At 44.7% G+C, this 26474-nt stretch overlaps 3 protein-coding genes across 9 annotated transcripts in view; 1 reads left to right on the plus strand and 2 right to left on the minus strand.

Moving 5' to 3' along the window:
- LOC119195886 (histone H2AX) overlaps positions 1 to 26474 on the minus strand; it is a 545468-nt gene that overhangs the window by 513217 nt on the left and 5777 nt on the right. The window lies entirely within an intron of this gene.
- On the plus strand, positions 1333 to 22920 carry cnot1 (CCR4-NOT transcription complex, subunit 1). Of its 7 annotated transcripts, none has more exons than XM_037451126.2 (49): positions 1333 to 1497; positions 3096 to 3389; positions 3512 to 3619; positions 5031 to 5129; positions 5388 to 5456; positions 5606 to 5660; positions 6182 to 6385; positions 6513 to 6681; positions 6824 to 6950; positions 7448 to 7558; positions 7922 to 8092; positions 8287 to 8414; positions 8615 to 8855; positions 8951 to 9070; positions 9297 to 9419; positions 9550 to 9701; positions 9927 to 10077; positions 10204 to 10405; positions 10532 to 10657; positions 11017 to 11141; positions 11224 to 11510; positions 11594 to 11672; positions 11806 to 12045; positions 12180 to 12320; positions 12406 to 12585; positions 12719 to 12835; positions 12932 to 13042; positions 13205 to 13282; positions 13549 to 13726; positions 14072 to 14226; positions 14520 to 14816; positions 15852 to 15992; positions 16227 to 16331; positions 16467 to 16586; positions 16852 to 17046; positions 17146 to 17288; positions 17435 to 17543; positions 17744 to 17913; positions 18824 to 19055; positions 19146 to 19394; positions 19752 to 19915; positions 20060 to 20177; positions 20281 to 20382; positions 20615 to 20788; positions 20904 to 21053; positions 21140 to 21320; positions 21462 to 21594; positions 21728 to 21862; positions 21957 to 22920. In XM_037451126.2, the coding sequence occupies exons 2-49, from the start codon at positions 3288 to 3290 to the stop codon at positions 22033 to 22035; spliced, it is 7146 nt and encodes a 2381-aa protein (XP_037307023.1). In that variant the 5' UTR covers positions 1333 to 1497; positions 3096 to 3287; the 3' UTR covers positions 22036 to 22920. The 7 variants fall into 7 exon arrangements, with proteins under 7 accessions (XP_037307023.1, XP_062418724.1, XP_062418723.1 ...); XM_062562740.1 differs by having other exon boundaries at positions 11594 to 11671; positions 11796 to 12045; XM_062562739.1 differs by having other exon boundaries at positions 8957 to 9070; positions 10204 to 10417; positions 11594 to 11671; positions 11796 to 12045.
- On the minus strand, positions 22792 to 26118 carry setd6 (SET domain containing 6, protein lysine methyltransferase). Its single transcript, XM_037451151.2, has 9 exons — positions 25750 to 26118; positions 25414 to 25494; positions 25180 to 25324; positions 24956 to 25097; positions 24630 to 24824; positions 24400 to 24544; positions 24092 to 24272; positions 23868 to 24004; positions 22792 to 23779 (listed from the first exon to the last, which is right to left on the minus strand). The coding sequence occupies exons 1-9, from the start codon at positions 25777 to 25779 to the stop codon at positions 23459 to 23461; spliced, it is 1377 nt and encodes a 458-aa protein (XP_037307048.2). The 5' UTR covers positions 25780 to 26118; the 3' UTR covers positions 22792 to 23458.

The raw sequence follows: 26474 nt of genomic DNA on the forward strand, positions 1-26474 counted from the left end.
AGGATGTGATCAAGAAGCAGGTTGCTGTTTGGGATGTGATCAAACCAGCAAAGAAGGCATTATACCCCTATAACAGTGAATGGAGAACCATAAAAAACATATTAGTATGTCTAAAGAGAAAAATGGTTACAATGGTGATATGGGAAAAGGTAGTTTTTGTTATACGAATTGCCTGAGTTTAATGAGAGTGGGATAATACGTAAAAAGGGAACCATGTCTTCCAACTACAGCAATTTTCGCAAGTGCTTAGTGTTTTTCTCCTGTTGCTATTCGGCTGTGAGCAAAATAACTTTCACAAGAGGCACATGGATGTAATAACCTTTGAAATACTGTAAGGGGATGTTGTAGAAATCAACCCTTAACACCTTTACAACAACGTATGGGTGAGTTTTTGTCCTCTTGAGGTTGTGTGGTGCCAGTCTGACTTCCACAGCATCAGCTAGTTTGGTCTGCCGATTTTTCCAGAGGTCACTGACATGAAGTATATTTGATGCAACATCATCTTTCTGCTACATCAAATAACATTAATTTTTTTCAATTAAATGTAAAGCCCTTTGAGCTGATCCTAGGTTATACAATCAAACCACACAAATGATTCCCATAGTAAGAGTGGAAAGTGACTACTAATGCAAATAACAGCAGCATTGGATTTAGTAGAACAGCGATACCAAAAGCAGTAAAGGCTGCTGTGATTTCATGAGCTGTTTGATCGTAATGCCGCATTCACGTGGCTCACATACTAAACCCAGGTCCACAATTGCGTCCAAACAAAAGTCAAGGTTTTTCGAGAGCCTCTCATCGTTGAAGTGCTCCTCTTGTTATCTGACGACTATTGTACTTTATACATCTTGTGGACGCAGTTGGGCACCCAGAGTTATTCTGACCGCGCGAAATGATGTGTATACACAACAAAACAACGCTGCTTTGTATGCGTTAAGTTATTTTATATACTTGTTTTCGTGCTAAATTCTCGGCTGACGTCACCGGGCGCCAATCTGAGCTACATTAGTGAAATTGGTCGAATGCCCTTTTAAAAGTTAGACTGTCCATTTTAAATGATCATGATCAGGAAAATCGGCGGGGAGAAATCCAGTGTGATGTTAATCTGTCATTCTAGCGCAATCAATGTGCATTTCCTTAACGTAAATAAAATAACCGCAAAAACAACGTGGTTCTCGTATTGCATTCTCGTTTCTATTGTTTGTTGTTTCAGCTTCATTATGAATGAGAAAAAAATGCCGTTAATTTAGCATTGGCATAGAGAAACAATAAAAACCTGCTTAATTTCCAGGTGTCTGTTGGCGAGCACCTTGCGTGTGTGTCGCGCGGATAAGCTCACGCACTCATCTCGAACCGTGACCGCGCCGCGGTGGTGACAGTCGCCATTTTATTTTGAAAATCAAACTGAACTGGAGGCACAGCGACCCTTCCATTTCGTCAAGTTTGTTGTGCGAAACAAGAAGGGATGAAAACCTGAATTACTTTCTTGGAAGCACGGTGAGATTTAAAATATCGTTGGTTACCAACCGTCGACCGATTTATATGCTACACATAAGCAACGATGTTGATACAGACGGAATGTTAGCGAGCAGCGCGGGGATAGGCTATTTGCTGAAAAGCAGCTGTCATATTGGCTAACATAAAACAACTAATTTCTGTATTTAGCAATGATTTTACCTCAACAAAGAGAACCTAGTTCTCTATAACTGTATTAGCCACATCATTGTCGGGGACGGTGCTTCTATGCCACGTTTACGCTCCGTATCAGGACAGTTGGGGATTCCAAAAAACATAATCTTGACGATTCCGTACATTAGCCAGTGCCCGTGGAAATAAGCTAACGTTAACAAGGTTACTGCTAACGGTAGCTTGCACGATCGCGCAAACCCCATCCGCAATACAGGGCCTCCACGTAGATGGCCAAGGCATGTGTAACGATTTCGAAACATTCGTAATAGGTTAAATAGCTATTTTATCTAGTCAATCAATTAATAAATACACGGAAAACAATATGTTGATTGGTTTTCCCGATTCATTCAAACCAGCTCTAAACGGGCTCATGTTGCTAATGTTAGCTTCACGTAAATGCTAACTTAACTAGGTACCATTAGCTTGTAGCCAACAGGGAGTTAGTACTAATTCAGAGCTTATCGTTATGTATTGTCAAAGATGGGAAATTCTATTCGGTTTACATGCTTGACTGTCGGGTGAAGTATGTTGATGCTAGCAACAGCGTAACAGATGTCCCGGTTAATGTTGACGCTTGCTTATTTATCCTGTAAACATTTTCGCTACCGTTCCCTCAAACTTTTCCTCTAGCAAAGTGTTTACCAGCGTCATGGTAATGTTAGCCTAAAGTAAGTGGCCAACGTTACGTTTCCCCAGTTCACACGTGTGCGTTATTTTACAACGACCCAAGTTAATAACTTGGCGTCGAATCATTTTAGGGTGTCTGGTAATTTTACGATAGCTAACCGAATCGTTAGATAACATGAAATGTTACGGTAACCTAGCCTGCTCGTAGCGTTTGCTAACTCGCATTAGCTTGCTCTTTGTTTCAGTGGGCGAGTTGGAACGTTAACTCAGTCCATTAACGTTAGTCACCAGAAATAGCCTGTTGGCTACATTTGAAAGCATCGGAATTCCTTGATAAAGCGGCGATAGTTATCACTCTATTCTAAACAGAAAGTTTGGTTAAGCAACTTAACTACCGTTAGCATTCAATCTCTGTGCCAGATATGCGGGTGCAGTCGAGGCCTAAGCATATGCTATGAACACGGCATGTTTACAGATCGACAGTAACTATCAAAACGTATCTGACGAAAACTACATTGCTTTAATTCGTATTGACCGTAGTTTGGAATGAACCTGCAGATGAATGCCCGGGCAGCAGACTAAAATACACTTATAACTGCACTCTGTTGTGCACGTAGGCCTTGAAATGGTGCCAGTTGATTGTAAATATTGTCCTGCATGGAAGTAACGCTACAGAACTCAATATTTTATTCTATTGCCTCTTTTTTGTTTTTATTTCAATTGTAATGTTTTTGTGTTTTTTAAGCAAATGACTGATCTTGTTTGTCCTGTCATTTCAGATGCTGAACTTGATTTTAAACTGAAGGACCTTACCTAGCACCGGGAGCCACTGATCGGAAAAGTCATTTGGAAGCAAACATTTTTCATACCTTTTGGGGGGGGAGCAGAAGTAACCTATCACTGAAGTGACTAAAGGGGAATAATGGTGATTTTGCGCCGTGCTCGGCCGCCTGCTTCCGCCCCAACTAGCAATGAATCTTGATTCGCTTTCGCTGGCTTTGTCTCAAATCAGCTATCTGGTGGACAATTTAACAAAGAAAAACTACCGAGCCAGCCAGCAAGAAATACAGCATGTACGTGGTAGAAAGTTTTTATTTTCTACATAGGCCAACAAATATCTGGATGTTTATCTGTGAAGTGTACTAAAACATCCCGATGTGCTCACGTTTGGATCTTTTTGCCTGTGCTCTCCCAGATTGTTAATCGTCACGGCCCTGAGGCAGACAGGCATTTACTACGCTGTCTCTTCTCTCATGTGGATTTCAGTGGCGATGGTAAAAGCAGTGGCAAGGACTTTCACCAGGTAATTTTTGATTAGAGCTATGTTATTTTTTTGATTGCCTGAAGTTCTCTTTTAGTGAGTAATGTTGTTGGCCCTTGGTACAGATTCCCCCCTTCGGTCTGTTTTAAACTAGAGGAATAGTTCCATTCAATTTGCTATTGAAACGTAAGGTATATGGCTATTAAAAAAATAGTTGGTGTACTCGTATCTTCTGGAATATTCACCATTCACCACTTTTAAAATAGTCAGAATCTACCAAACACAAAGTCCCCTCAGTGTAGCACCTCATAATACTATGTATGTTCTGCTCTGGTTTGTGCATATACCCCAAAACCTGTATTTTATAAATTTCTTAATTTAACATTCTCTAATTTTCTTGACGGTGCCTTGGCCCTGAGTATTTAGACACTACTAGGTTCTAGAGCTTGAATAAGCGTAAGTTATGCAAGACTTTGGCAAGGCGAAAACTGACAGGAAGACATTCACAGGCATCCTTTACCTCACAACTTATTTTAATGTTAAGGGTTCTCTCGGTACCCTTGAGTCTCCCCATTACAGACATGCCCTCTTTATGCTAATTACATGCGGTTTGTGGCAAAAATCCTGCAACTTTGTGTACAAGGTAGAAATGTTATGGCCTATTCTAAATTGTGTGTGGATATTACGGTTCCTAAACTCTTAATATTATATAAATTGTGTGTGTAAAGCTGACACTCATGAATCCAATGCTATCTTATTTTACCGTAGTGATGAGCCCTTTGTTAGAAAATAATTTCCAAATTATTGTATTATTGTTGAGCTGTTTTAACAGTTTCTTTGATCCTCCCGATAGTTCTGCAGGACAGACAAACCTCGATATGGAAATATTTCTTCATGTCGATCGCCCTTCTCAAAGACGCACACCGTAACTGTCTGATCTGTAGTGCCATTAACGGCGCTGGACCCAGCGTCCCAACAGCTGCTAGAATGGACAACAAGACCCAGAATGCCTTTTAATCAAGCCAAAATGTTGCCACAGGTTATGTAATAGAGGTTAGGTTATGTAATATAGGTTGCCATGGGGCTGGCCACATTTGCTTCGATTATCTTCTCAGCTATTATACACTCAAAAACTCAGAAATTCGAGTAGGCAGCCTAAACATAACATATTTATATATATATATATTCCGAATTTATCACTGGGAAAAACTTTTCTTGCCGACGGGCATCGGAAATACATCAAGTTCCCAGGTCCACCTATATTTTGGGGAATATTGTTGAGCTTCCATCCCCCTCGAGCGTTTGTTTCCCACAGCGTGATTGTGAAGACTGCTTATTGTTTTGGATCAATTATTTTGAGACACTTGCTGTCTTATCTTCTCTTCACCTGCCTCTGTTCTTTTTACTTTCTCCTTTTCCTCGGTACGTTTTTCTGCTTTTCAACTTGCCGAAGACACAGTTTCTGATTCAGGAGTGTGTGTCGCTGATATCAAAGCCAAACTTTATCGCTACTCTCTGTTACGCCGTTGACAATCCGCTGCACTACCAGAAGGTAAGAATGCCGGTGGGGCCAGGATGTATTATAGCTCTTGTTTACTCTGCTATAATAGAGTTGAGTAAATGCCTCCTACTAAAAGCAATAAAATGTAGTAATAAGTTAAATTGCCTAGATTTGAATACGTTTTCTAATTGCAGAAATGTTTGTCTGTAAACTTAGTCCCATGTGCATGTGTACAAACATTTAGCAGGTCTTCATAAAAATAAAAAATGTATTTGACATCTAATACAATCTACTTAAACTGTCTTTTAGAGTTTGAAGCCTTCGGCCCATTTATTCACTCAACTGAGTAAAGTTCTTAAGCTCAGCAAGGTCCAAGAGGTAAGCCGGCTCTGCTGATCTTAACTGGGTCCATGTTTACAATGATGTACTTCCAGTACATTGTTTACAGTTAACAACTATTAAATCAAAATATGTTTAACTGGGGGAAAAAGTGTCGAATGATTAATGAATTCATTTGGTTTTTCCAGGTGATTTTTGGACTTGCTTTGCTCAACTCCAGCAACGCAGACCTTCGTAGTTTTGGTAAGTAAATCTAATGTGGCCGGAAATATGTAAGCAGAAATCCATTTTTTTAATATATATATGTGTGTGAATGTTTGTTGAAAGTATTGCATCTAAACACTAAATTGTCAATTGAAGCCGTTTAGTTGTGTATTGTTGGCCTGAATATTTGCTGGCAAATTCATTCATAACCTAGATATATGAACATATTATTCCTTTCTTGCACTATTGCCTTATTTTATTTTTTTTGTTGCAAAAAGACAATGCATTGCCCTTGTTCCTCAGAATAGAGCAGTTTCTGTTAATACATGCCACCAAATACTTGACAGGCTGTCGAGGATAAAATCTGTAATTACTTAAAGGAGTCGTAGATTGTGTCGAAAATAAAGAAGGAAATCAAATCCGCCATCTGGACAAACATGCAGAGTCTATGAAGGCCAGCTGTGTGTTGGAGGCTAAACTGAAGTGTAATTGTTACAGGGCACATTGTAGAACAGCAGAGCCTGTGCTTTATTAACTTGTTTTCTCCTCTCGCCTCTCAGCTGCGCAGTTCATCAAGCAGAAACTTCCAGACCTCCTGCGGTCATACGTGGACGCGGATCTCGGAGGAAACCAGGAAGGTGGCTTCCAAGACATTGCCATAGAGGTCTTGCAATTGCTCCTCTCCCATCTACTCTTTGGCCAGAAGGGAGCCAGCGGGGTAGGACAAGAGCAGATCGACGCCTTCCTCAAGACACTTTGCCGAGGTACGCAAATGTGTTGATCAGATCCTGAAGCATATGGAGGCCCGCAGCTGAAGAGGCATCTGTTGGACTTAACAGTATTTTGGCCAAAACATTATTATAGTTAAAAAAAATTATGCTCCATTTTTAGATTTCCCCCAGGAGCGCTGCCCTGTGGTGCTCGCACCACTGCTGTACCCTGAAAAACGGGACATTCTCATGGACAGGATCCTGCCAGACTCGGGGGAGTTAGCCAAGACCATGATGGAGAGTTCTCTCGCAGACTTCATGCAAGAAGTCGGCTATGGCTTCTGTGCTAGGTAAGTCCTTTATTTATTCTGTGGATGTGTCATGTTGCTCTTAGTTTTATAGTGATTTGAATACAATATCAGTGGGATTTGAATGGAAATGTGAGTGTTGATGATGTTGGTTCCCTTTGACCTCATCCTTTTGTCCCTCCAGTCTGGATGAGTGCAGAAACATAATCCTCCAGTATGGGGTGAGAGAGGTGACTGCCAGCCAGGTGGCCAGGGTCCTCGGCATGATGGCTCGTACACACTCGGGGCTAACGGATGGCATCCCACTACAGGTGAGGGGCCTTATTTGGTGTAAAGGAGGCCCGAAGTCTACGGCCCTCATTGACAACTTTGCTAGTTGGCTTGACGGGGACGAGAGGAAAAGATGACACACTGCTGCATTTTGGCTCCTATTTTTGTTTTTTGTTCACACACACAAAATGGGTAGTAGTAGTATGAAGTGGTGAAACTAGGTGTACCTAATTTCCGTTCTTATTTATTTCACTAGCAACCATGTAATTCCAAAGGAGGCGGGTCAATTAGATGCGGGTGCTGGGCAGGACGCGGATCTTGGGCTAATCAGATTTTCTTTGAGGGGGGCAGGGAAGGAAATATAGTCCTGTCAAACATAGCAAAAGTAATGTAGACATAAACAAAAATAAACTGTCAAGAGCTGCAGAATTGGTTTAAGCAATGCCTGTGCAATATGAAATGAGTCTTGAGATAATGCCTTTAGTATTTTAAACAACGGAGCTTACTTTATCTTTGGATTCTGTTTTTCCCCTCACAGTCGATCTCCGCTCCAGGCAGCGGTATCTGGAGCGACGGGAAGGACAAAAATGATGGCTCACAGGCACACACGTGGAATGTTGAGGTTCTCATTGATGTTGTGAAAGAAGTGGTAAGTGAGGCCGTTAGTTTCGTTATTATAGATAATTTTTCACTGACAACATTTTAAAAATATGAACCGCTTTGATTGTTGAGAATGATTGGGATGCCCAATTGACACCAAATTTTCACATTAATTCCTCTTAAGTATTTTGAACACTTGCACCATCTTATTACATTAAACAGCTCAAAGTCTAAAAATATTTTCATATAAATTTTCCTAGATTATTTGTTTACCAATGTTTACAGCATTTTATAGTGTTGCTCTGTAACGGTCCCGCGTCAGTACACAAGTTAATTCATGCAATGGGCTGTCATAGTAACTCCACATTACTTTGAAAGGCCCACTTAGTTTTGACCTTTCTTTGTTCCCTAGAATCCCAACCTGAACTTCAAAGAAGTGACCTACGAACTGGACCACGCAGGCTTTATTATCCGGGACAGTAAAGGCCTACATATAGTCGTGTACGGCATTCAGAGGGGGCTGGGCATGGAGGTGTTTCCCGTCGATCTCATATATCGGCCATGGAAACACGCAGAGGGACAGGTAACGGGCCGAAATCTTCTGCATTGGCGATGTGATTTTTAAATTGTTTTTCAAGGGCCTAATTGATTGTGAAAGGATATAAAATTTGTTTAATAATGAAGAATCCTAATGCAAACCAGTAATTGATTTCTCCGTCCAGATAGTGCAGGGTGTGGTTACGGTTGGTGGTCTTAATTACTTTTCTTTTTCTTCAGCTGTCATTTATTCAGCACTCCCTGATGAGCCCAGAAGTGTTTTCCTTTGCCGACTATCCTTGTCACACTGTGGCCATTGACATCCTTAAAGCCCCACCAGAGGATGACAACAGGGAGATTGCTACCTGGTATGGAGCTTGTTGTTTGTCTGCTCTTTGGAACGGAATTGCTACTTATTTGTTTTTTAGTTTAAAAGTTTAAACTCTAAATGAATGATTTCTTTTCTCACATTTCCGTAATGTTTGACCTAGCACATTTAATACAACAAATTATCAATGCCGCCATGGAGCTTCACTGTGTTTGAAGGATTACCCTCCACTCTTAACAGGAAAAGTCTGGACCTGGTGGAAAGTCTGCTGAGGCTGTCGGAGGTGGGCCAGTATGAGCAGGTGAAGCAACTGTTCAGCTTTCCGATCAAGCACTGCCCGGACATGTTGGTGCTGGCCTTGCTGCAGATCTCCACCTCCTGGCACACGCTGCGCCACGAGCTCATCTCTACCCTAATGCCCATCTTTCTGGGGAACCACCCCAACTCTGCCATCATCCTGCACTACGCCTGGCACGGACAGGTTGGTGTTGATGCTTGTTGGTTTCGATTCAAGAGGTCATCCATTTTTCTTCTTTTGATTGTATACTTATAAAACCTGGCTTTTCTTTTCTCCAGGGACAGTCTCCTTCCATCCGTCAGCTTATCATGCATTCGATGGCTGAGTGGTACATGAGAGGAGAGCAGTATGACCAGGCCAAGCTGTCTCGCATCCTCGACGTGGCCCAGGATTTGAAGGTTTGTTGGAATGGACCCAATAATGACACATGTTGACCTCTCTGAACCTAAACCTTCAGAACTTCATTGCATTATTCAATGGTATAAACACTATTTCCTAATTCTGCTGGTTTTTTTTTTTCTGATTTACTTTTCCATATATGTCATGCTGGTCTCTGCTTTATTCTACATAAAGGTATTATTTTAATAGTGTTTTTGTCCCTGTGCCCCCCCCCCCCCCCCCCAGTCTCTATCGATGTTGCTGAATGGAACTCCATTTGCCTTTGTTATTGATCTCGCTGCACTTGCCTCCCGCCGTGAATACCTCAAACTTGATAAATGGCTTACTGACAAAATCAGAGAGCATGGGGTAAGATTTCGTACACTAACAGCGATTTGTAGATTGGTTTTCTTGTTTGTCATTGTAATTCCAGAGTGCCGCCCCGTGACAAATCTTATTTTTTTTTTTCTTTTTTTTTTTACACAATCATTTTTCCCAGGAACCTTTCATCCAGGCGTGTGTGACGTTCCTGAAGAGGCGCTGCCCATCCATCTTGGGTGGTCTGGCCCCAGACAAGGACCAGCCCAAAAGTGCCCAGCTTCCCCCGGAGACATTAGCCACCATGCTGGCCTGCCTGCAGTCCTGTGCTGGGTGAGATGCTTTTTGGCTTACTGTACTGTGTATTTGCCTTTTTCAAAAACTAGTTTGAGCTTTTTTTTCCATTTTCAAATGTAAGTCTTGCTCAAAGTGAAGCCCTGCTTTAGTTTTATTCTATTGTGTTTTGACTATTTATTTAAAAACCAATGTGTAGTTTATGGACCCCAATCCCTCTCAACTCATTCTAAAATGAACATTCCATCACTTTTAATTCCTCAGGAGCGTGTCACAGGAGCTGTCGGAGACCATCCTGACAATGGTTGCCAACTGCAGCAATGTAATGAATAAAGCCCGGCAACCACCACCGGGGGTAATGCCAAAGGGTCGTGCCCCTAGCACCAGCAGCCTAGATGCCATCTCTCCTGTACAGGTATCTTCACACGGGAAGCACATTGCTGTAGAAACACTTTCATGTCTCCTCAAGGCGGCCTCTTAATCCTAAAAAAAAACCTTAAATAAATGATTTTCTCTGTTTCCCTTCTTTGCTCTTCTCTAGATGGATTCCCTCTCCGGCATGGGTTCCTTGAACCTGGGCAGCACAGCCCCCTCCCATACTCAAAGCATGCAGGGTTTCCCAACCTCACTGACTTCTGCTTTCAGTAATCCCCAATCCCCAGCAAAGGCCTTCCCACCTCTCACCAACCCCAACCCTAGCACACCGTTTGGGGGTATCAGCAGCCTGTCCTCGCAGCTCCCTGGTATGGACTCTGGTACTATGCTATTTTTTTTCTTCTCTATTTTAACACAAACAACCACGGCTCTTGAAGCAGGGGAACAAATTGTTGCAGTTGGATTGTCACTAAATGTTTCTACTTAACTTTCAGGTCCCTTGGGCACAGGCATCGGCTCAAGTATTGGCTCCAGTCTGGGGATGCCAACTGTCAACACAGACCCTTTTGGCACCAGGAAGATGAGCACACCGGGCCTGAACCCCCCCACCTTTCAACAGAGTAAGATGAAGGCCTGTAAGTGGTGGTGTGACTGAGAGCTCCGCACTGCACGGCTCGCTGCTGCATTTCCTCTGCTGTGTAGAAGAGAAGTTTCAGCAAAAGAGCCTATAGAAGGCTCGTACTTTTTTTTTGCTCATTGTAAAGTTCTTCTTCCCTTCTGAAAAACGATTAGTTGATCACAGAGGAAATGCAGATCAGTCTTCCATTCTGTGTCTGCTTAAGCAGACAGCCCCACTTGAATGTCTGTTTGCGTTTTAAGCGATAACACCTAACTTTCACCCGTTTGAATACTCTTTTCGCAAAGTCAACTAATGAGTCAATGATGTAACATTGTCTTTTTTTCTATTTTGTTTTTTCAGCGGACCTTTCTCAGGTGTGGCCCGAGGCAAACCAACACTTTAGCAAAGAGATTGACGACGAGGCAAACAGTTACTTCCAGCGCATCTACAACCACCCACCTCACCCAACTATGTCTGTTGATGAAGTATGTAGCAATATTATTTTCTCTTTGACTAAGTAGTGTTGTGCTTCAAGTTAACTCCATCATTGCTCGCCCACCCTCCCAGGTACTGGAGATGCTGCAGAGGTTCAAGGATTCGACCATCAAGCGGGAGCGCGAGGTGTTCAATTGTATGCTCCGTAACTTGTTTGAGGAATACCGGTTCTTCCCTCAGTACCCAGACAAGGAGCTGCACATCACTGCCTGCCTTTTTGGTGGCATTATCGAGAAGGGTCTCGTGACCTACATGGCTCTGGGCCTGGCCCTCCGATACGTTCTTGAAGCCTTAAGGAAACCCTATGGATCCAAAATGTATTACTTTGGAATTGCTGCCCTAGATAGGTTTAAAAACAGGTAATGAAACATTTATTCTGTAAAATGAGTATTAATGCCCAAACATGCACAAGATACCATGACATAATCTTCAATGTTTGTAGACTAAAGGACTATCCCCAGTATTGTCAACACCTGGCTTCGATTGCCCACTTCTTGCAATTCCCCCACCATTTACAAGAGGTAATCAGGTTTCCTTAATTAAAATGAGCATTATTTTTAAGTCTTTAGAGTTGACTATGACTGATTAAAAATGATTCGAACATACGGATAAATAAAATTGCGCTCTGCTTCTTTCAATATCCTGTGTGTGCAGTATATCGAGTATGGCCAACAGTCACGGGACCCTCCGGTGAAGATGCAGGGCTCCATCACCACGCCTGGCAGTCTGGCACTGGCACAAGTCCATTCCCAGTCACAGCAACCAGGTGTCCCCAAAGCTCCGCAGCCAGGTCAGCCAAGTACTCTAGTCACCACCACAACGACAACGAGCACCGTGACAAAGACGCCGACCATTACAAGACCGACACCCAGCACTTTCAAGAAGGATGTGCCTGTGAGTTTGGCTTTGCTAACATCTATACACCCTAATATGTGCATTGTTGTGCACATTTCTGTTACTCTTCTACATGTAAAACTAAATGCATGATATTGAGAATAACAGGTTTTTATTTTGGTTACTTCCTGCAGCCCTCCATAAACACAACTAACATTGACACCCTGCTAGTGGCCACTGACCAAACAGAAAGGATTGTTGAGCCTCCAGAAAATGTCCAGGAGAAGATTGCGTTCATCTTCAACAATCTTTCCCAGTCCAACATGACACAGAAGGTAATGCAAAGACATAATAAACATAACCCAACAACCCTGTCAGTCAAAGATGAAGTTTAATACCATATGCGCTTCATCCTTTCAGGTTGAAGAGTTGAAAGAGACTGTGAAGGAAGAGTTTATGCCCTGGGTCTCTCAGTACCTGGTGATGAAGCGTGTGAGCATTGAGCCCAACTTCCACGGTCTCTACTCCAACTTCCTGGACACCCTCAAGAACCCCGAGTTTGTGAAAATGGTCCTCAATGAGACTTACAGGAACATCAAGGTAAAACACTGGGGCATAAGATCGTTACCATCACAATGCCATGCTAGATGCATGGTATTTTTTTTTCCTTCAGTTCAGGCATCTCTAAATAATACTGACACTCTCATCCCTGAATTTCTTTAAATGTCTTCAGGTTCTGTTGACCTCTGACAAGGCAGCTGCCAATTTCTCTGATCGCTCTCTGCTGAAGAACTTGGGCCACTGGCTGGGCATGATCACACTGGCCAAGAACAAGCCTATCCTCTACACGGTACGTCTTTTATAGGGAGGTTTTTTCTTTTTTTTTTCTTCCCCATGGCGCTCCGCTTTCTGGACGGCTGACCAATTTTCTTTTCTGTTTTCCCAGGATCTGGAAGTCAAGTCTTTGCTTCTGGAAGCCTACTTGAAAGGCCAACAGGAGCTACTGTATGTTGTTCCCTTTGTGGCCAAAGTTTTGGAGTCCAGTCTACGTAGCATGGTTAGTAAAATAGGCCTGAGAGGTGTTTATTATGCTGGCATATTTACTTCAGATAAAAGTAACTGCATTTTTCACTCACACGTATTATATTAAGCTTATGCTTATCTTATTCCATTGTTTGAGGTTCTGTGAATTAACAGACTTGTGCGTCTGACGTTGTAGGTCTTCCGGCCCCAGAACCCCTGGACCATGGCCATCATGAATGTTCTTGCTGAGCTGCATCAAGAACATGACCTCAAGGTAATCATTTGCTCCCTTGTTTAGCTGCTTAACTTCAGGCAGCTCTTTGAAATGTACTCCATCTAAATTATGGTTAAAAGGCTTTGGTACCAGATATGAAAGGATCACGGCACGGAACAAAATGTCTACTTGCTAACCACTAAGTTTGTATTACATGACCTGTGTCGCCACTTCCAGTCCTTGTACAAATGATTATAAAAAATGTCATTGACTACAATATTTTTAAACTGACCACTTTTAATTAACTTGTAATTGTGTGCCCACAGCTCAACCTCAAGTTTGAGATTGAAGTTTTGTGTAAGAACTTATCGCTGGACATCAATGACCTCAAGCCAGGCACCTTGCTGAAGGACAAAGACAAGCTCAAGACCTTGGAGGAGCAGCTGTCTGCACCAAAGAAAGAAGTGAAGCCTCCGGAGGAGATGCTGCCGGTCTCTACTGCAGGTTGGTGCACCTTATTTGCTTTTACCGTCTCAATGTCCCCTTCATTGTCCTCTCAGCCAATACTGAAAAATGTTGACATCACCTGTGTCCCGAGGGAAAACCTTTAGTCTTTTAATAATTTGGAGAATAGCAACAAATGAATGTACATTCTGTGACTATTGTAGCAATTCAGAATTTTGCCATATCACATTCAATTTGCAATGACGAGTCCTTTACTCCCTGAAGTTCTTTTGAAAATCCTTTTCTAAAAGGTCACACGAAGAAGCCGGTTTGATGCCTAATTGCAATTCTGACTGTTTTAATAATCTGTCTGTCATTCAATCAAATCTGTCTTGTAACCAACAGGAGACTTTGTTCCATTTGCGGCCCCTCCCTCGACCCCCGCCACCACCACCCCCGCTTGCACAACAACCGGGCCCCCAACCCCACAATTCAGTTACCACGACATCAATGTGTATGCCTTGGCAGGCCTGGCCCCACACATCAATATCAATGTCAACGTAAGTTTTGAGCCCGATGTAGAAGTTAACGCGATACGGCGAGGCTTGTTCAACTAACCTCGCAGCAGGGCGTGTTACCTACATTGGGGCCATTGTTTTCTTTTTGCTTGTAAAAATTGTCCTCAATTGCTTTGGAGGGTGGGGAAATTAAACCGGCAGATCACACAGAAACACTGCTTTCATCCCAGGGAGCTGACATAGAAACCTTAGAAATCTCTCTTTGCATATATTGTTGCTTTTATCTTTAAGATGTTCTCATTTTTTTTACTTTTCCATCGCCCTTGTCCCTCCAGATCTCACTGCTGCAGGCCCATCCTCAGTTGAAGCAGTGTGTTCGGCAGTCGGTGGAGCGAGCGGTTCAGGAGCTTGTGCACCCTGTGGTTGACCGCTCCATCAAAATCGCCATGACTACCTGTGAGCAGATCATCAGGAAGGACTTTGCCCTGGATTCGGAGGAGTCCCGCATGCGCGTGGCGGCTCACCATATGATGAGAAACCTGACCGCCGGCATGGCCATGATCACCTGCCGCGAGCCCCTGCTCATGAGCATCGCCACCAACCTTAAGAACAGCTTTGCCGCTGCCCTGAGGGTAAGCTCGATGAACATAAAGGCTTGTTTTCCTTATCTCTAGTCCCCCATGAGTAGGGTTGGGTATCGTTTGAATTTGAGCGATTCCGATTCCAATTCCGATTCCTGGTTTCGATTCCGGTTCCCAGCGATTCTCGATTCCGATTCTTTTAAGAGGCAGGGTCAAAAAAGTCTAAGTTTAAGATATTTTAAATAAGCTAGCTAACCAAGGGTCTTTCTGAAGAAAATAGTCTGACCTTCTCCATCAATATTAATTCTTTTTATTAACTTTACTATGAATTTCTAACAGGGCTGTTTTCAACTACAAAATAAATATCAAACTATGAACTTGAATATTGTATAAACATTATAAATTATGAATATATTTTAACAAGGGTACACTTTCCTCCAGAGAACTTTATTTTTGAAACCTCACAAAAACGAACCCTTGGAATCAGAGGAAGAGGCAGCGCGTCAAACACGGGGCACACGGGGGGGGGGGCGCGCAACTCTCCCAACCTCAAATCGGGGACACTTTTGCTGACGGGGGGGCTGCTGGCGGTCGACGCGGGGAGTGCTAGTACAATCTTTTTTTTTTCTTTGCAGCGCCAGCCTCACTGCTCATTTTAACAGAGAGGACCGCTCCGCTCGGGCCACCCGGCACCCGCGCGCGCACTGGTCTGATGCGTCACAAATTCACAACAACCGGGAGTTTTTTGCCGAGTTCTCGGTTTGTTTCGAGAAGTGTAACCACACTTTGGACCGCCGACGCACGCTATACATGTTCGATCCCGCTGTTACGCCAACACTTCCGGTGGACGCTTCTTCGTTGGTGTTCAGCGGTTTCTATTTCCGGTCGGCGCCGGCGGACTGAGAATCGAAACTAGGAATCGGATTTTAAACTTTTGAACGATACCGGGTAAATCGCAAAGCTAGTTTCGATTCCAATCGATTCTCGATTCTCGATACCCAACCCTACCCATGAGTTGCAGAAAGCAGTCTCGGCCTTTCTGTCCACCATACCTGATTCTTTAACTCAAGGTCTACATTCCCTCAGGCACCGACACCCCAACAGAGGGAGATGATGGAGGAGGCTGCGGCCAGGATTGCTCAAGACAACTGCGAACTCGCTTGCTGCTTCATTCAGAAAACGGCGGTCGAGAAAGCTGGCCCTGAAATGGACAAGAGGCTAGCCACGGTGAGACTCTACAGCCGTGAAATGAAATGTCTTTCCAATGCATGGTTTGTTGACTAGTGCTGCCAGAGCTATAAAAGTATCCATTCGTTACAGGCTTTAGAGGTATACTTCTCTGCTATTGTGCAACAGTCTTGTAAAAGTTTGATTTTGCACCTTTTGTTTGTTATTTCTCTTGCTCTTTGTCAAATTTCTTGCTTTTTAAAAAGTATTTTTGACTTCACTTTTTCTTTTTAGGAGTTTGAGCTGAGGAAGCACGCCCGCCAAGAAGGGCGTCGCTATTGTGATCCCGTCGTCCTGACTTACCAGGCTGAGCGTATGCCTGAGCAGATCAGACTCAAGGTGAGGCCACGAACGTCCAGGAAAGCTAATCGAGACATACTGTACAGTTACATCACACACTGGATCTGTAGACTCTGTGTAGCTGCTGATGGCCCGTGTTACGTGACACTGCAGAGCTCACTTGTTGTGTTGCAGGTGGGAGGAGTGGACCCCAAACAACTTGCCGTGTATGAAGAGTTTGCCAGGAATGTTCCAGGTTTCTTACCCAGCAATGATCTCTCCCAGCCCACTGGCTTCTTGGCTCAGCCCATGAAGGTGAGTTGACATTTACATTTTGTCGGGGGGGCTCTTCAAAACTAACCTGTTGAGGGCAAAAGGGAAGTTGAAAAGGTGCTACATTGATTTAAAATCTTCAAGAATGTTCTTTTGTACAGGTTTGACACAAATAAGAAAACAAATACTTTTACGCTAGACTATTGTATGTCTCTACAGTAAATAAGAAAATGGTTCCTGTGTTGATATCCCAAGATGATAAACCCACCGAACTTGACTCCCATCCTTTCTCTATCTCTGACAACAGCAGCAGGCATGGGCCACAGATGACGTGGCTCAGATCTATGATAAGTGCATGGCCGACCTGGAGCAACATCTTCATGCCATCCCTCAAGCACTCGCCATGAACCCCTTGACCCAGGCTCTGCGCAGCCTGCTGGAGGCCGTGGCCTTGGCGAGGAACTCCCGGGACGGCATCGCCGCGCTCGGCCTTCTGCAGAAGGTACGGCGGTTGAGCTGGTCTTCAGAAGCCCTGTGAGGGAATCATGATGAGGTCTACGCCGACTTGTGTTTTACTGCGGTGGCTTTTTTTGTTTTGCAGGCTGTGGAAGGTCTTCTAGATGCCACCAGCGGTGCAGATGCTGACCTGCTGCTCCGCTACAGGGAGTGTCACCTGCTGGTGCTGAAAGCCCTTCAGGATGGACGGGCCTATGGCCCACAGTGGTGCAATAAGCAGATAACTAGGTGAGTCTAAACTATTATTTAGCCCTGGTTGCTGTGTTAATTCGTTGGGGAGATCTCGTAATTCTGAGTTTAGTTAGTTTTGAGGGATATTAAAAAAGTAAAATTTGGTTTAATGTTTCTGCTTGTTGTGCTTTAAATGTTTACAGGTGTCTGATTGAATGTCGTGATGAGTACAAATACAATGTAGAGGCAGTGGAGCTTCTGATCAGGAACCACCTGGTCAACATGCAGCAGTACGACCTGCACCTGGCACAGGTACGCTTAATTAATGGAGGCATTTACTCTCTCAGGTCTCGTGCTAAGATTTGATGTAGACGTCCTGCACTTGTAAAGATCTAATTCTCATGGTTTTGTTGTGTACTACAGTTTTGTTCATTCTGTTGAACAGTGTTAATGTCCTCATTGGTTCGAATGTAGTTCTTGTAAATGATTTGAGACTCATTACTGTGTCCTAGTCAATGGAGAATGGACTTCACTACATGGCGGTAGCTTTCGCCATGCAGCTGGTGAAGCTGCTGCTGGTGGACGAACGCAGCGTCAGCCACGTCACGGAGGCTGACCTCTTCCACACAATTGAGACTTTAATGAGAACCTGTGCACACTCCAGAGCCAACGCACCTGAGGGGTAAACACCTATGTTAAACTCCTTTTTTCTCCATTTTTTTAAATTCTTGAAGTGATTCCTTATCCATAGACCACCCATATCTGCTGTGGCAATCAGGGCGATATTAATGGACAGTAAGGTTCAGTTAACTACTACTTAATTAGTGGTTCTCAAACTTTTTCTGTCAAGAGGAAGAAACGTGTTCATGCCCCATCCAAATTGTACATGTTAAATATTGATTTGAAATAACATTTTGTGACTCGTCCATCTATGCTTTTACAAACATTAATAAAAAAATGCAATCACTTAATTAAACCAGATTGCTCCAATAGACAAAGAAAATAAAATGTACAACCATGTTAGAACAATGCAAATAAAGTTCTATCTGCAAAAAATAAAGAATTTCTGGCAGAAAATAGTTTATTGTCGCTGTAATTGACCTGTATTGCACTGAACATATTCAAGATAACCATAAAATACAACCTGTGTAAAACAAGTACAAAAATATTTGTCAAGAGTTGGACTGTATCTTCTCAAAACGACGATGGAAATGAGCCATCTCACTCATTTATCCGTATCTGTGGCTGCAATAAACCTGCTTTCACCGGAGTCTTTTCAAAACAGGGTTGCAGACTTTTTACGGTCTCAATTCATTCGTATTTTGTTTTGAGGCAACAGCAGACTAATTACTTTGTACTTTTGTAACATGGAAAATCCTCAGGATAGTCGCATCAGTATTACAGGTTCTTTCATTATTTTAATAACTTTACGAAGTGTACTTACAAAGTGTAAAAACATGTTTATTAGTCTCCATTCACTGTTGACATGCTTTACACAACAGTAATATATCCTTGTCAGATGATACATTTAAAGCAAATGAAATGACCAATGGTACAGGAGCGCAAACTGACTGCCTCTTTGTCCTCCCCAGCCTTCCCCAGCTGATGGATGTCGTTCGCTCCAACTACGAGGCCATGATCGACCGAGCCCACGGAGGACCCAACTTCATGATGCACTCTGGCATTTCACAGGCGTCAGAATATGACGACCCCCCAGGCCTCAGAGAGAAGGCAGAGTATCTCTTGAGGGAATGGGTCAACCTGTACCACTCGGCCGCCGCCGGCAGGGACAGCACCAAAGCTTTCTCCGCCTTCGTTGGCCAGGTGAACACTCCTTCATCCGTGTCGAAAGTCCAGTGCCCAGGACTCCTCGTACCTCCGTGTTGATCTCTTCTGGCTCCTTTTTCTTTCCAGATGCACCAGCAGGGCATCCTGAAGACAGATGACCTGATAACGAGGTTCTTCCGGCTGTGCACAGAGATGTGCGTGGAGATAAGCTACCGGGCGCAGGCTGAGCAGCAGCACAACCCGGCAGCCAGCGCCGCCATCATCCGAGCAAAGTGCTACCACAACCTGGACGCCTTCGTCAGGCTCATAGCCCTTCTGGTCAAACACTCTGGAGAGGCCACCAACACAGTGACGAAAATCAACCTCCTCAACAAGGTACCGCATCGCCTGTGACTGTGCAGTTTAAAGTAGAAACTAGCATGACACTCTGTTGGTGTAGCCACAAAGCCCTTTATGAATGTTTAGGTCGGCTCAAATGTAGGGAACCTGGAATGAAAATAGACTTTCAACTAAAATAATGAAGTTTATTCTAAAAGAGGATTAGAATGCTAAATTGGAACTTGCAACTTTTTGATGAATCACGCTTTAAATTAATAATAACTGGTTCTTCTGAAATGCCTGATTTGATCAAAAGGGAAATGATATCAACATCCGAAAACAATATAATATCTCTGTAGATGCCCCTCGTGCCGTTAGACCTGCTGGCTCACTTTATTTTGATTGTTCTCGTAGGTGCTGGGTATCGTAGTGGGGGTGCTGATTCAGGACCACGACGTCCGTCAGACCGAATTCCAACAGCTGCCGTACCACCGCATTTTCATCATGCTGCTGTTGGAGCTAAACGCCCCTGAACACGTTCTGGAGACCATCAACTTTCAGACGCTCACCGCCTTCTGGTAAGATATCCTCACGCCTCCATCGTACCTGAGCGGCCCCTCCAGCAGGAAAAGGCTTGTCTAGTTTTGAAGGAATACGGTTTTACGTCCATATGTTTGCGACACACTGGTTTGATGTTATTCTCTCCCCTTCCTTATGTGCAGCAATACCTTCCACATCCTGAGACCCACCAAAGCGCCCGGCTTTGTGTACGCCTGGCTGGAGCTCATCTCCCATCGCATCTTCATCGCCAGGATGCTAGCGCACACTCCGCAGCAGAAGGTATGGAAGAATAAGTCAATTGACGGCTCGTACATTCTTTGATTACCTCACATTTCCATCTGTTCGATGCGTAATGTTGACCCCGTGTTTGTTTCTCTTCCAGGGCTGGCCCATGTACGCACAGCTGCTGATTGATCTCTTTAAGTACCTGGCCCCTTTCCTGAGGAATGTAGAGCTCAACAAACCTATGCAAATCCTCTACAAGGTGCGCCCTTGCTTTTTTTCTTCTTCCCGAAAATAACACTTGTGTAACATTGATATGTTCCAATATTCCAATATCATGGGATCTGCTCGTACATGTGATGGTGTTTGAGTTCAATTCTGTACAGAGTATCAGCTGGTAAGCTCTTTGTTTCTGTGAATGTGCAAATGTTTTCACGTCTGGGGTTGCAAAACCTTTTGCTCTCTGGTAATCTGTTCATTATTTTCTCTCTCAGGGCACTCTGAGAGTGCTCCTGGTCCTGCTGCACGACTTCCCAGAGTTCCTGTGTGACTACCATTACGGCTTCTGTGACGTTATCCCGCCCAACTGCATCCAGCTCCGCAACCTCATCCTCAGTGCCTTCCCACGCAATATGAGGCTCCCAGACCCTTTCACACCCAACCTCAAGGTAAACACACACACAGCTGATTAGACCCTTGGAGGTTTCCCAGTGCAGCTTGGATCAGCAGAAGCTATGAGCCAAAGGACGTCCTGAATGTGTTTTATTTGCACCCCGGCCGCAGGTGGACATGCTGAGCGAGATCAACATCGCGCCCCGCATCCTCACCAACTTCACAGGCGTGATGCCTTCCCAGTTTAAGAAGGACCTGGACTCCTATCTGAAGACCCGCTCACCAGTCACCTTCCTATCAGAGCTGCGCAGCAACCTGCAGGTGAGAGCCGTCTCAACCTGTTTTTAAAAACAGTGCCGACTTCGTCAAAAGCCAATTTAGATTCATTTGTAATCTCCGTTTCCCAGGTGTCCAACGAGCCCGGAAATCGCTACAACATCCAGCTGATCAATGCTTTAGTGTTGTATGTAGGCACACAGGCCATCGCCCACATCCACAACAAGGGCAGCACCCCCTCAATGAGCACGATCACCCACTCTGCACACATGGACATCTTCCAGAACCTTGCTGTGGACCTGGACACTGAGGGTAAGTTGGCTTTGCACAAACTGCAGCTGCTCAGTCAGTCGCTGCCAAAAAAAGAGTTAAATGCTTTCTTGGGAGCTCATCTTAAGAGTCTTTGGGGAAAGTATTTTTATTTTTGTATTCAACACTGCTGTGTCTTTCCAGGGCGTTACCTGTTCCTGAATGCAATCGCCAACCAGCTGCGGTACCCCAACAGCCACACCCACTACTTCAGCTGCACAATGCTCTATCTGTTCGCCGAGGCCAACACAGAGGCCATCCAGGAGCAGATCACCAGGTGAGACAAACTATAGAGTTCTGAGGTCTTGGCTACCTCATTATTCCCACAGGGAGGGGGGCATTGAAACCCTCACTGCGTGGACATTTTAAACGAGAGTGCCGTTGGTTCAAGCTTTCGCCGGTTCTTCCAGGGTTCTGTTGGAGAGGCTGATAGTGAACAGGCCCCACCCGTGGGGTCTCCTCATCACCTTCATTGAGCTGATTAAGAACCCCGCCTTCAAGTTCTGGAGCCACGACTTTGTGCACTGTGCTCCTGAGATTGAGAAGTAGGTTTCCACCTAATGATTCCTGGTATGATAAACGAATGTATTCGGCCAGTCCTGCTTTTCATACTGATTGTCCTGTTCTCCTTCCCCTTAGGCTGTTCCAGTCAGTGGCCCAGTGCTGCATGGGACAGAAGCAGGCCCAGCAGGTGATGGAGGGAACCAGTGCCAGCTAGCCTGTGCACCAGCCAGCTTGTAGCACACGGGAGAGATGCCCCGAGGCCTTTGACTCACTCCCCTCCCCACCGCACACACACACACACACACCTCTCTTTCTCTCTACTGTCGGCACTGGATAAACTGGCCACCACAGTCATTTGAAATGTGGATGAAATGACTACTGCGCCCGGATCTAAAGATATAGATTTTTGGTTTATGCCTTTGGGGCTGAATTCTGATGGAGAGGACTGATTGGAACATGCTGTTTAATATACTTTTTTATTTTATTTTGTTGATGTAAATATTGGAAAAAAGGGAGAACGGGCGAGTAGATGTGTGGAGAGCAATGCACATGTCAAATAAATGTATCATGACATGTAAAGACATGAAACATATTTTCACTCACTACCAAAGTCCCTGGTTTGCTTCCCTCCCACACAAACCTTTTTTCTGACTTTTTGTTTTTTGTTACATTCAAGGCTGAATGGTAGATAATTGAAGAAAGAAAAAAAAAAAAAGCTGCCTGCTACTTTCATTTGATCCCTTTTTATCCCCGAGTGGGACAGGAAGATGAAGTTAAATCTCCCAGGTGGGGTGGGGGGGTTCTACTCCGGGTGTGTCGGCGGGGACAGTTTGCCCATTTGGAACTGGCTCTGGAAGTCTCTCCCTGGCACTTGTAAATTGTGCAAAGTGATGGTGACATTGTAACTTGACGATTTGTACAAAGATCCAAATTGAAGAACAATAGAAGGACCAATACAGCCCATTTTGTAACATTTTGAATGTTTTGTAAATGTATTGGTCCATGTGTTGTATTTTGTAGTCCTTTCTAGTTTGCCTTTAGTTCTTGCTACTTAACTGCAGTATGCATACATACAGTAAATAAAGCATTCAAACTGCAAGCCATCTGTGTTCATTCAGGACGAATGTTATGCCGTTCATTCCTATATATGGTTAACATATCTTGTTCATTAAAGTTGTAATCAAGGTTTAAATGAGTTTCACCAAACACAATGTGTTCCTACTTTCGAAAAACTGACACTTTGTTGGGTTTATCCAGAGAACATGCTGTCTTTTGCTTAAGATTTGTAGACTAGAAAATTTCAAGAGGAGAAACTCTTATCCAGATTTTACCTTTTTCGGCTATTCTCCCAACCCGTGAGGTGTAAACCATCAAGTTACTAATACCAGCTGCAAATGTTGCCCTTTCAAACCACTATTCAATTTTCCCACCGAAAGTACCTTAGAATAGATGTTGGCTTGTAATGTACCTGATGGCTACTGTTTACAGTCAGAAGGGTGATCTTAAAAAAATCTGCTCATGCTTCTACAATTTGCTTCTCTCAAGTGTTTGTATTTAAATTTGCAAATGATGCCTTCAGGAAAAACAACTTTTATTGCCAGTGATAAACATTTAAGAAAAGTTCTCTACAGCCGGAGTCACGAGCCAGTGAGCTCCATCAGCCTGTGCAGGATGCTCTTCTGTCCACAGCGCACCTGCAGGGCGTTACGCTTCCTGCTGCTCAGTCCTTCAAACGCCACCCTGTCCTCCATCAGCTCCTGGTCGCTCTTCACATCCTGCTCCTCCTCGTAGGACTTCAGAGTCAGACCTGCAGCCCTGTGGATGAGCCACTTCCAGGAAGCCTTCAATCCAGGCAGACCCTCGTTAGAGAAAGCAAGAGAAACGTCTTCGTCCTCATCTTCCTCCCATCCTTCGTTGTCTTTAAACTCTGAGAAATCCTCCTTTGACATGCACAGCACCTGAAAACACAAAGCCAGATGTTTGTACTCCATGCAAGCCAATGTCATTTCCCTTTCAAAACTGCCCCATGTCGGCTTCCTGTCTCACCTTGAGCGCACTCTGTAGCTCTGAGTCTGTAAGGCAGCCTTCTTTCCCAAAGACAAAGGCTTCCTTCTCTTGCATCACCTGACGCAGCACCACCTCCTTCTCCTCCACCAGCTGCCGGTCCAGTTCGGACTGAGCACCTGTGGGGAGAAAGTTTTTTCTTTTTCTCCCCAATACGGATTCTTGTCTAACTACACTTTGTCAACTCTTCCAACAAATCCTCTCACCTTGTGCGGCGACCTTGTAGAAGTTGCGGACGGGGATGTCGGCGGTGTCGTTGCTGTTCCCCCGATGAGGCTCCGTGAAGCCGTACATGTGCAGCAGCTGCCAGTTGGCCATCTGGCCGTAGGTGTTAAACACTTCTTCGCCTCTGCGGATCGGGCGCACGCAAACCATCTTCAAACTGTCCTGAGAAAGAGGCAGAGGAGGGCAGTCAATTCAAACCTCAGGAACGCTTCACAAAGAAAAGAAAAAAACACCTGATAGAATCCAGATGTTTGAGAAGTTGTTATTAGGAGTGGAGGGGTCTCCTTACCAGTGTAAACTCCAGATTAGCATTGTGATTAGACACATGGTTAAGCATGTCGGCCATGGGAACCATCATTGGTGGGTTTGGGGCCTTGTCGTCGTCGTCGTCACTATCCTCCTCCTCCTCCTCCTCCTCTTGTGGCTCTTGGAAACTACAGAGAGGAGTATCTGGATGAACTCTGAGACACAAAGAGCGTCAAGACACTTGGTGGACGTGTTGGCCTCATACTCGCTAACCTGTAGGCCATGACGAAGGCCACCAGCTGGGTGTAGAGGTCCAGTGTGTGAGTGTCAGGGTTCCACAGGTCGGGATGCTTGGCGATGAAGGGAAGGACCACGTCAGTGTATTCCCTCTGAATGTTAGCCAGGTCGGTGTCCACAGCCTCTGGAATACCTGTTGCCCTCAACAGTTTGTCCCTCTCCTCCTTAGACCTGAAACAATTATCCGTAAACCACTGTAAAAGAAAGCCAAGTCAACAACAGAACATTCAAGGGAACCTTGACGCCCGGCTTTTAACTGATCCAGGATGGGCTTTGGACACAGATTTACATCTGTTCTTTACCAGAACATGGGGTGGTCCAGTGTCTTGAAGTCGGTCCACAGAGAGAGGTAGGGTCTCCAGTGGGACTGCGGAGACGTGTATTCATAGAGCAGAGCCAGCAGCAGGGGGACCCAACCGGACGGGCTCTCCAGAGAGGACCTCTCTGTGAAGGGTATCGGGAGAAAATGGTTCAACACAGAAGGACTGCAGACGGCTTCAAGCGCACCGAAAGACTCCTTCATTACCTTTCTCCAGCACGACGGAGACCGCTGTGGTGTCCTGGTGGAGGAGAGCCGATCGGGGGACGGTGAATAAAACCTCTCCCTCCTCAATGTCGTCCGTGGCCAGCATCCCGTACTCTGCCACGGTCCCCTCTTTGCTCACACACACCTACAGGAGGAGGGTTTGGTTAGGAAGACGAGGGGGAAACCAGGGCAACGTCTTCACGGGCGTTTGACAAATACTTCAGGCTCGCACACCTTGTTGCAGAGAACCAAGCCGACTGTGTTGCACCACCGTAGAAAGTCCTGCAGCGGATTCATCGCTGGACCGTCACCGATCTGTCAAAAACAATCAAACATCGAGAACACTCCCGAACAACTGGAACACATAAAAGCGTCGTTCAAGACTTCGGCTGCCAACGTGAGCTTCGCCTCCAGCCTGCGTGCAGCTTCACAGCACGTAGCTTAGCTTAGTTTAGTCTGGTGTAGCGCTGAAGCACGCAGGAGGAAGGGCGCGTGAGGTTCACTGACGCGGTGTTTTCAGAGTGAACGCACTGTACTGACGTTTCTTTTTTATTGTTTTAAAATGGTTACCTTGGGTCGTTTCGCTTGGGTTGCCATCATGTCAGTTTGACTTTAGATTCCTCAGGACTCACTGGGTCTCTGCGCAGTTTTTACGAAGAGCTGGTCCGAGCACGCGGACTATGGCGGAGAAAGGGTTTCATTTGACCGAAGTGTTGACTTGCAGGACAACAGTGTGGACATGGCACGTGGCTTTTAGGGTGTTTAGGGGCCGACTCCCAACGCTCACGCTCGTTGAATTTGAGGCAAATTTCTCCAGGAGTCTGTAAGGGCTTTAAGTCAAAGAGTCTGATGAGGGCTAACTCCCAGATATTTTGAGCCCTTCGTGGAGTATTTCCTTTTAAGTTCTTGCCCGGGGGCAAATTACCCACGATTTCATAGCGACGAGATGGTAAACATGTGGCTACAACTGGAGACCCGGTGTTACGTGCCTACTGTTTTTTTAACCTACTGGTTTGGCTACGCCAACGTGTTTGTTTTGCACCGACAGCGGCAGATGTTGTCTGCCTCGGTCACCTGATTCGTCACACATTCGCGAACATATTGCTGAAAATGTTCAAAATGCATCCCATATCCAATGCAGCGATTACGATGGTATAAGTGAGCACTACATCACTGCCACGTATAAAGAAATACATAAAAGAACATACTTTTATTAAAAGATCAACACAATCTGGATTCGAACCAAGTCGATGAAAACAGCATCACATTGTAAGACAGCGCCGCAATGCCATCGG

This window comes from Pungitius pungitius, chromosome 6, assembly GCF_949316345.1.
Source record: "Pungitius pungitius chromosome 6, fPunPun2.1, whole genome shotgun sequence".
In the NCBI taxonomy this organism is placed as follows: Eukaryota; Metazoa; Chordata; class Actinopteri; order Perciformes; family Gasterosteidae; genus Pungitius; species Pungitius pungitius.

Excerpts from the sequence above, each read along its gene's own strand:
- setd6 (XM_037451151.2), bottom strand. The coding sequence starts at position 25,779 with ATGATGGCAACCCAAGCGAAACGACCCAAG. Across the intron at positions 25,098-25,179 it reads CTCCGTCGTGCTGGAGAAAG|AGAGGTCCTCTCTGGAGAGC; the intron begins GTAATGAAGGAG and ends TACCCTTCACAG. Across the intron at positions 24,545-24,629 it reads GCCTTCGTCATGGCCTACAG|TTTCCAAGAGCCACAAGAGG; the intron begins GTTAGCGAGTAT and ends TCCTCTCTGTAG.
- cnot1 (XM_062562737.1), top strand. The coding sequence starts at position 3,288 with ATGAATCTTGATTCGCTTTCGCTGGCTTTGTCTCAAATCAGCTATCTG. Across the intron at positions 17,289-17,434 it reads TGCAATAAGCAGATAACTAG|GTGTCTGATTGAATGTCGTG; the intron begins GTGAGTCTAAAC and ends AAATGTTTACAG. Across the intron at positions 21,863-21,956 it reads TGTGCTCCTGAGATTGAGAA|GCTGTTCCAGTCAGTGGCCC; the intron begins GTAGGTTTCCAC and ends CCTTCCCCTTAG.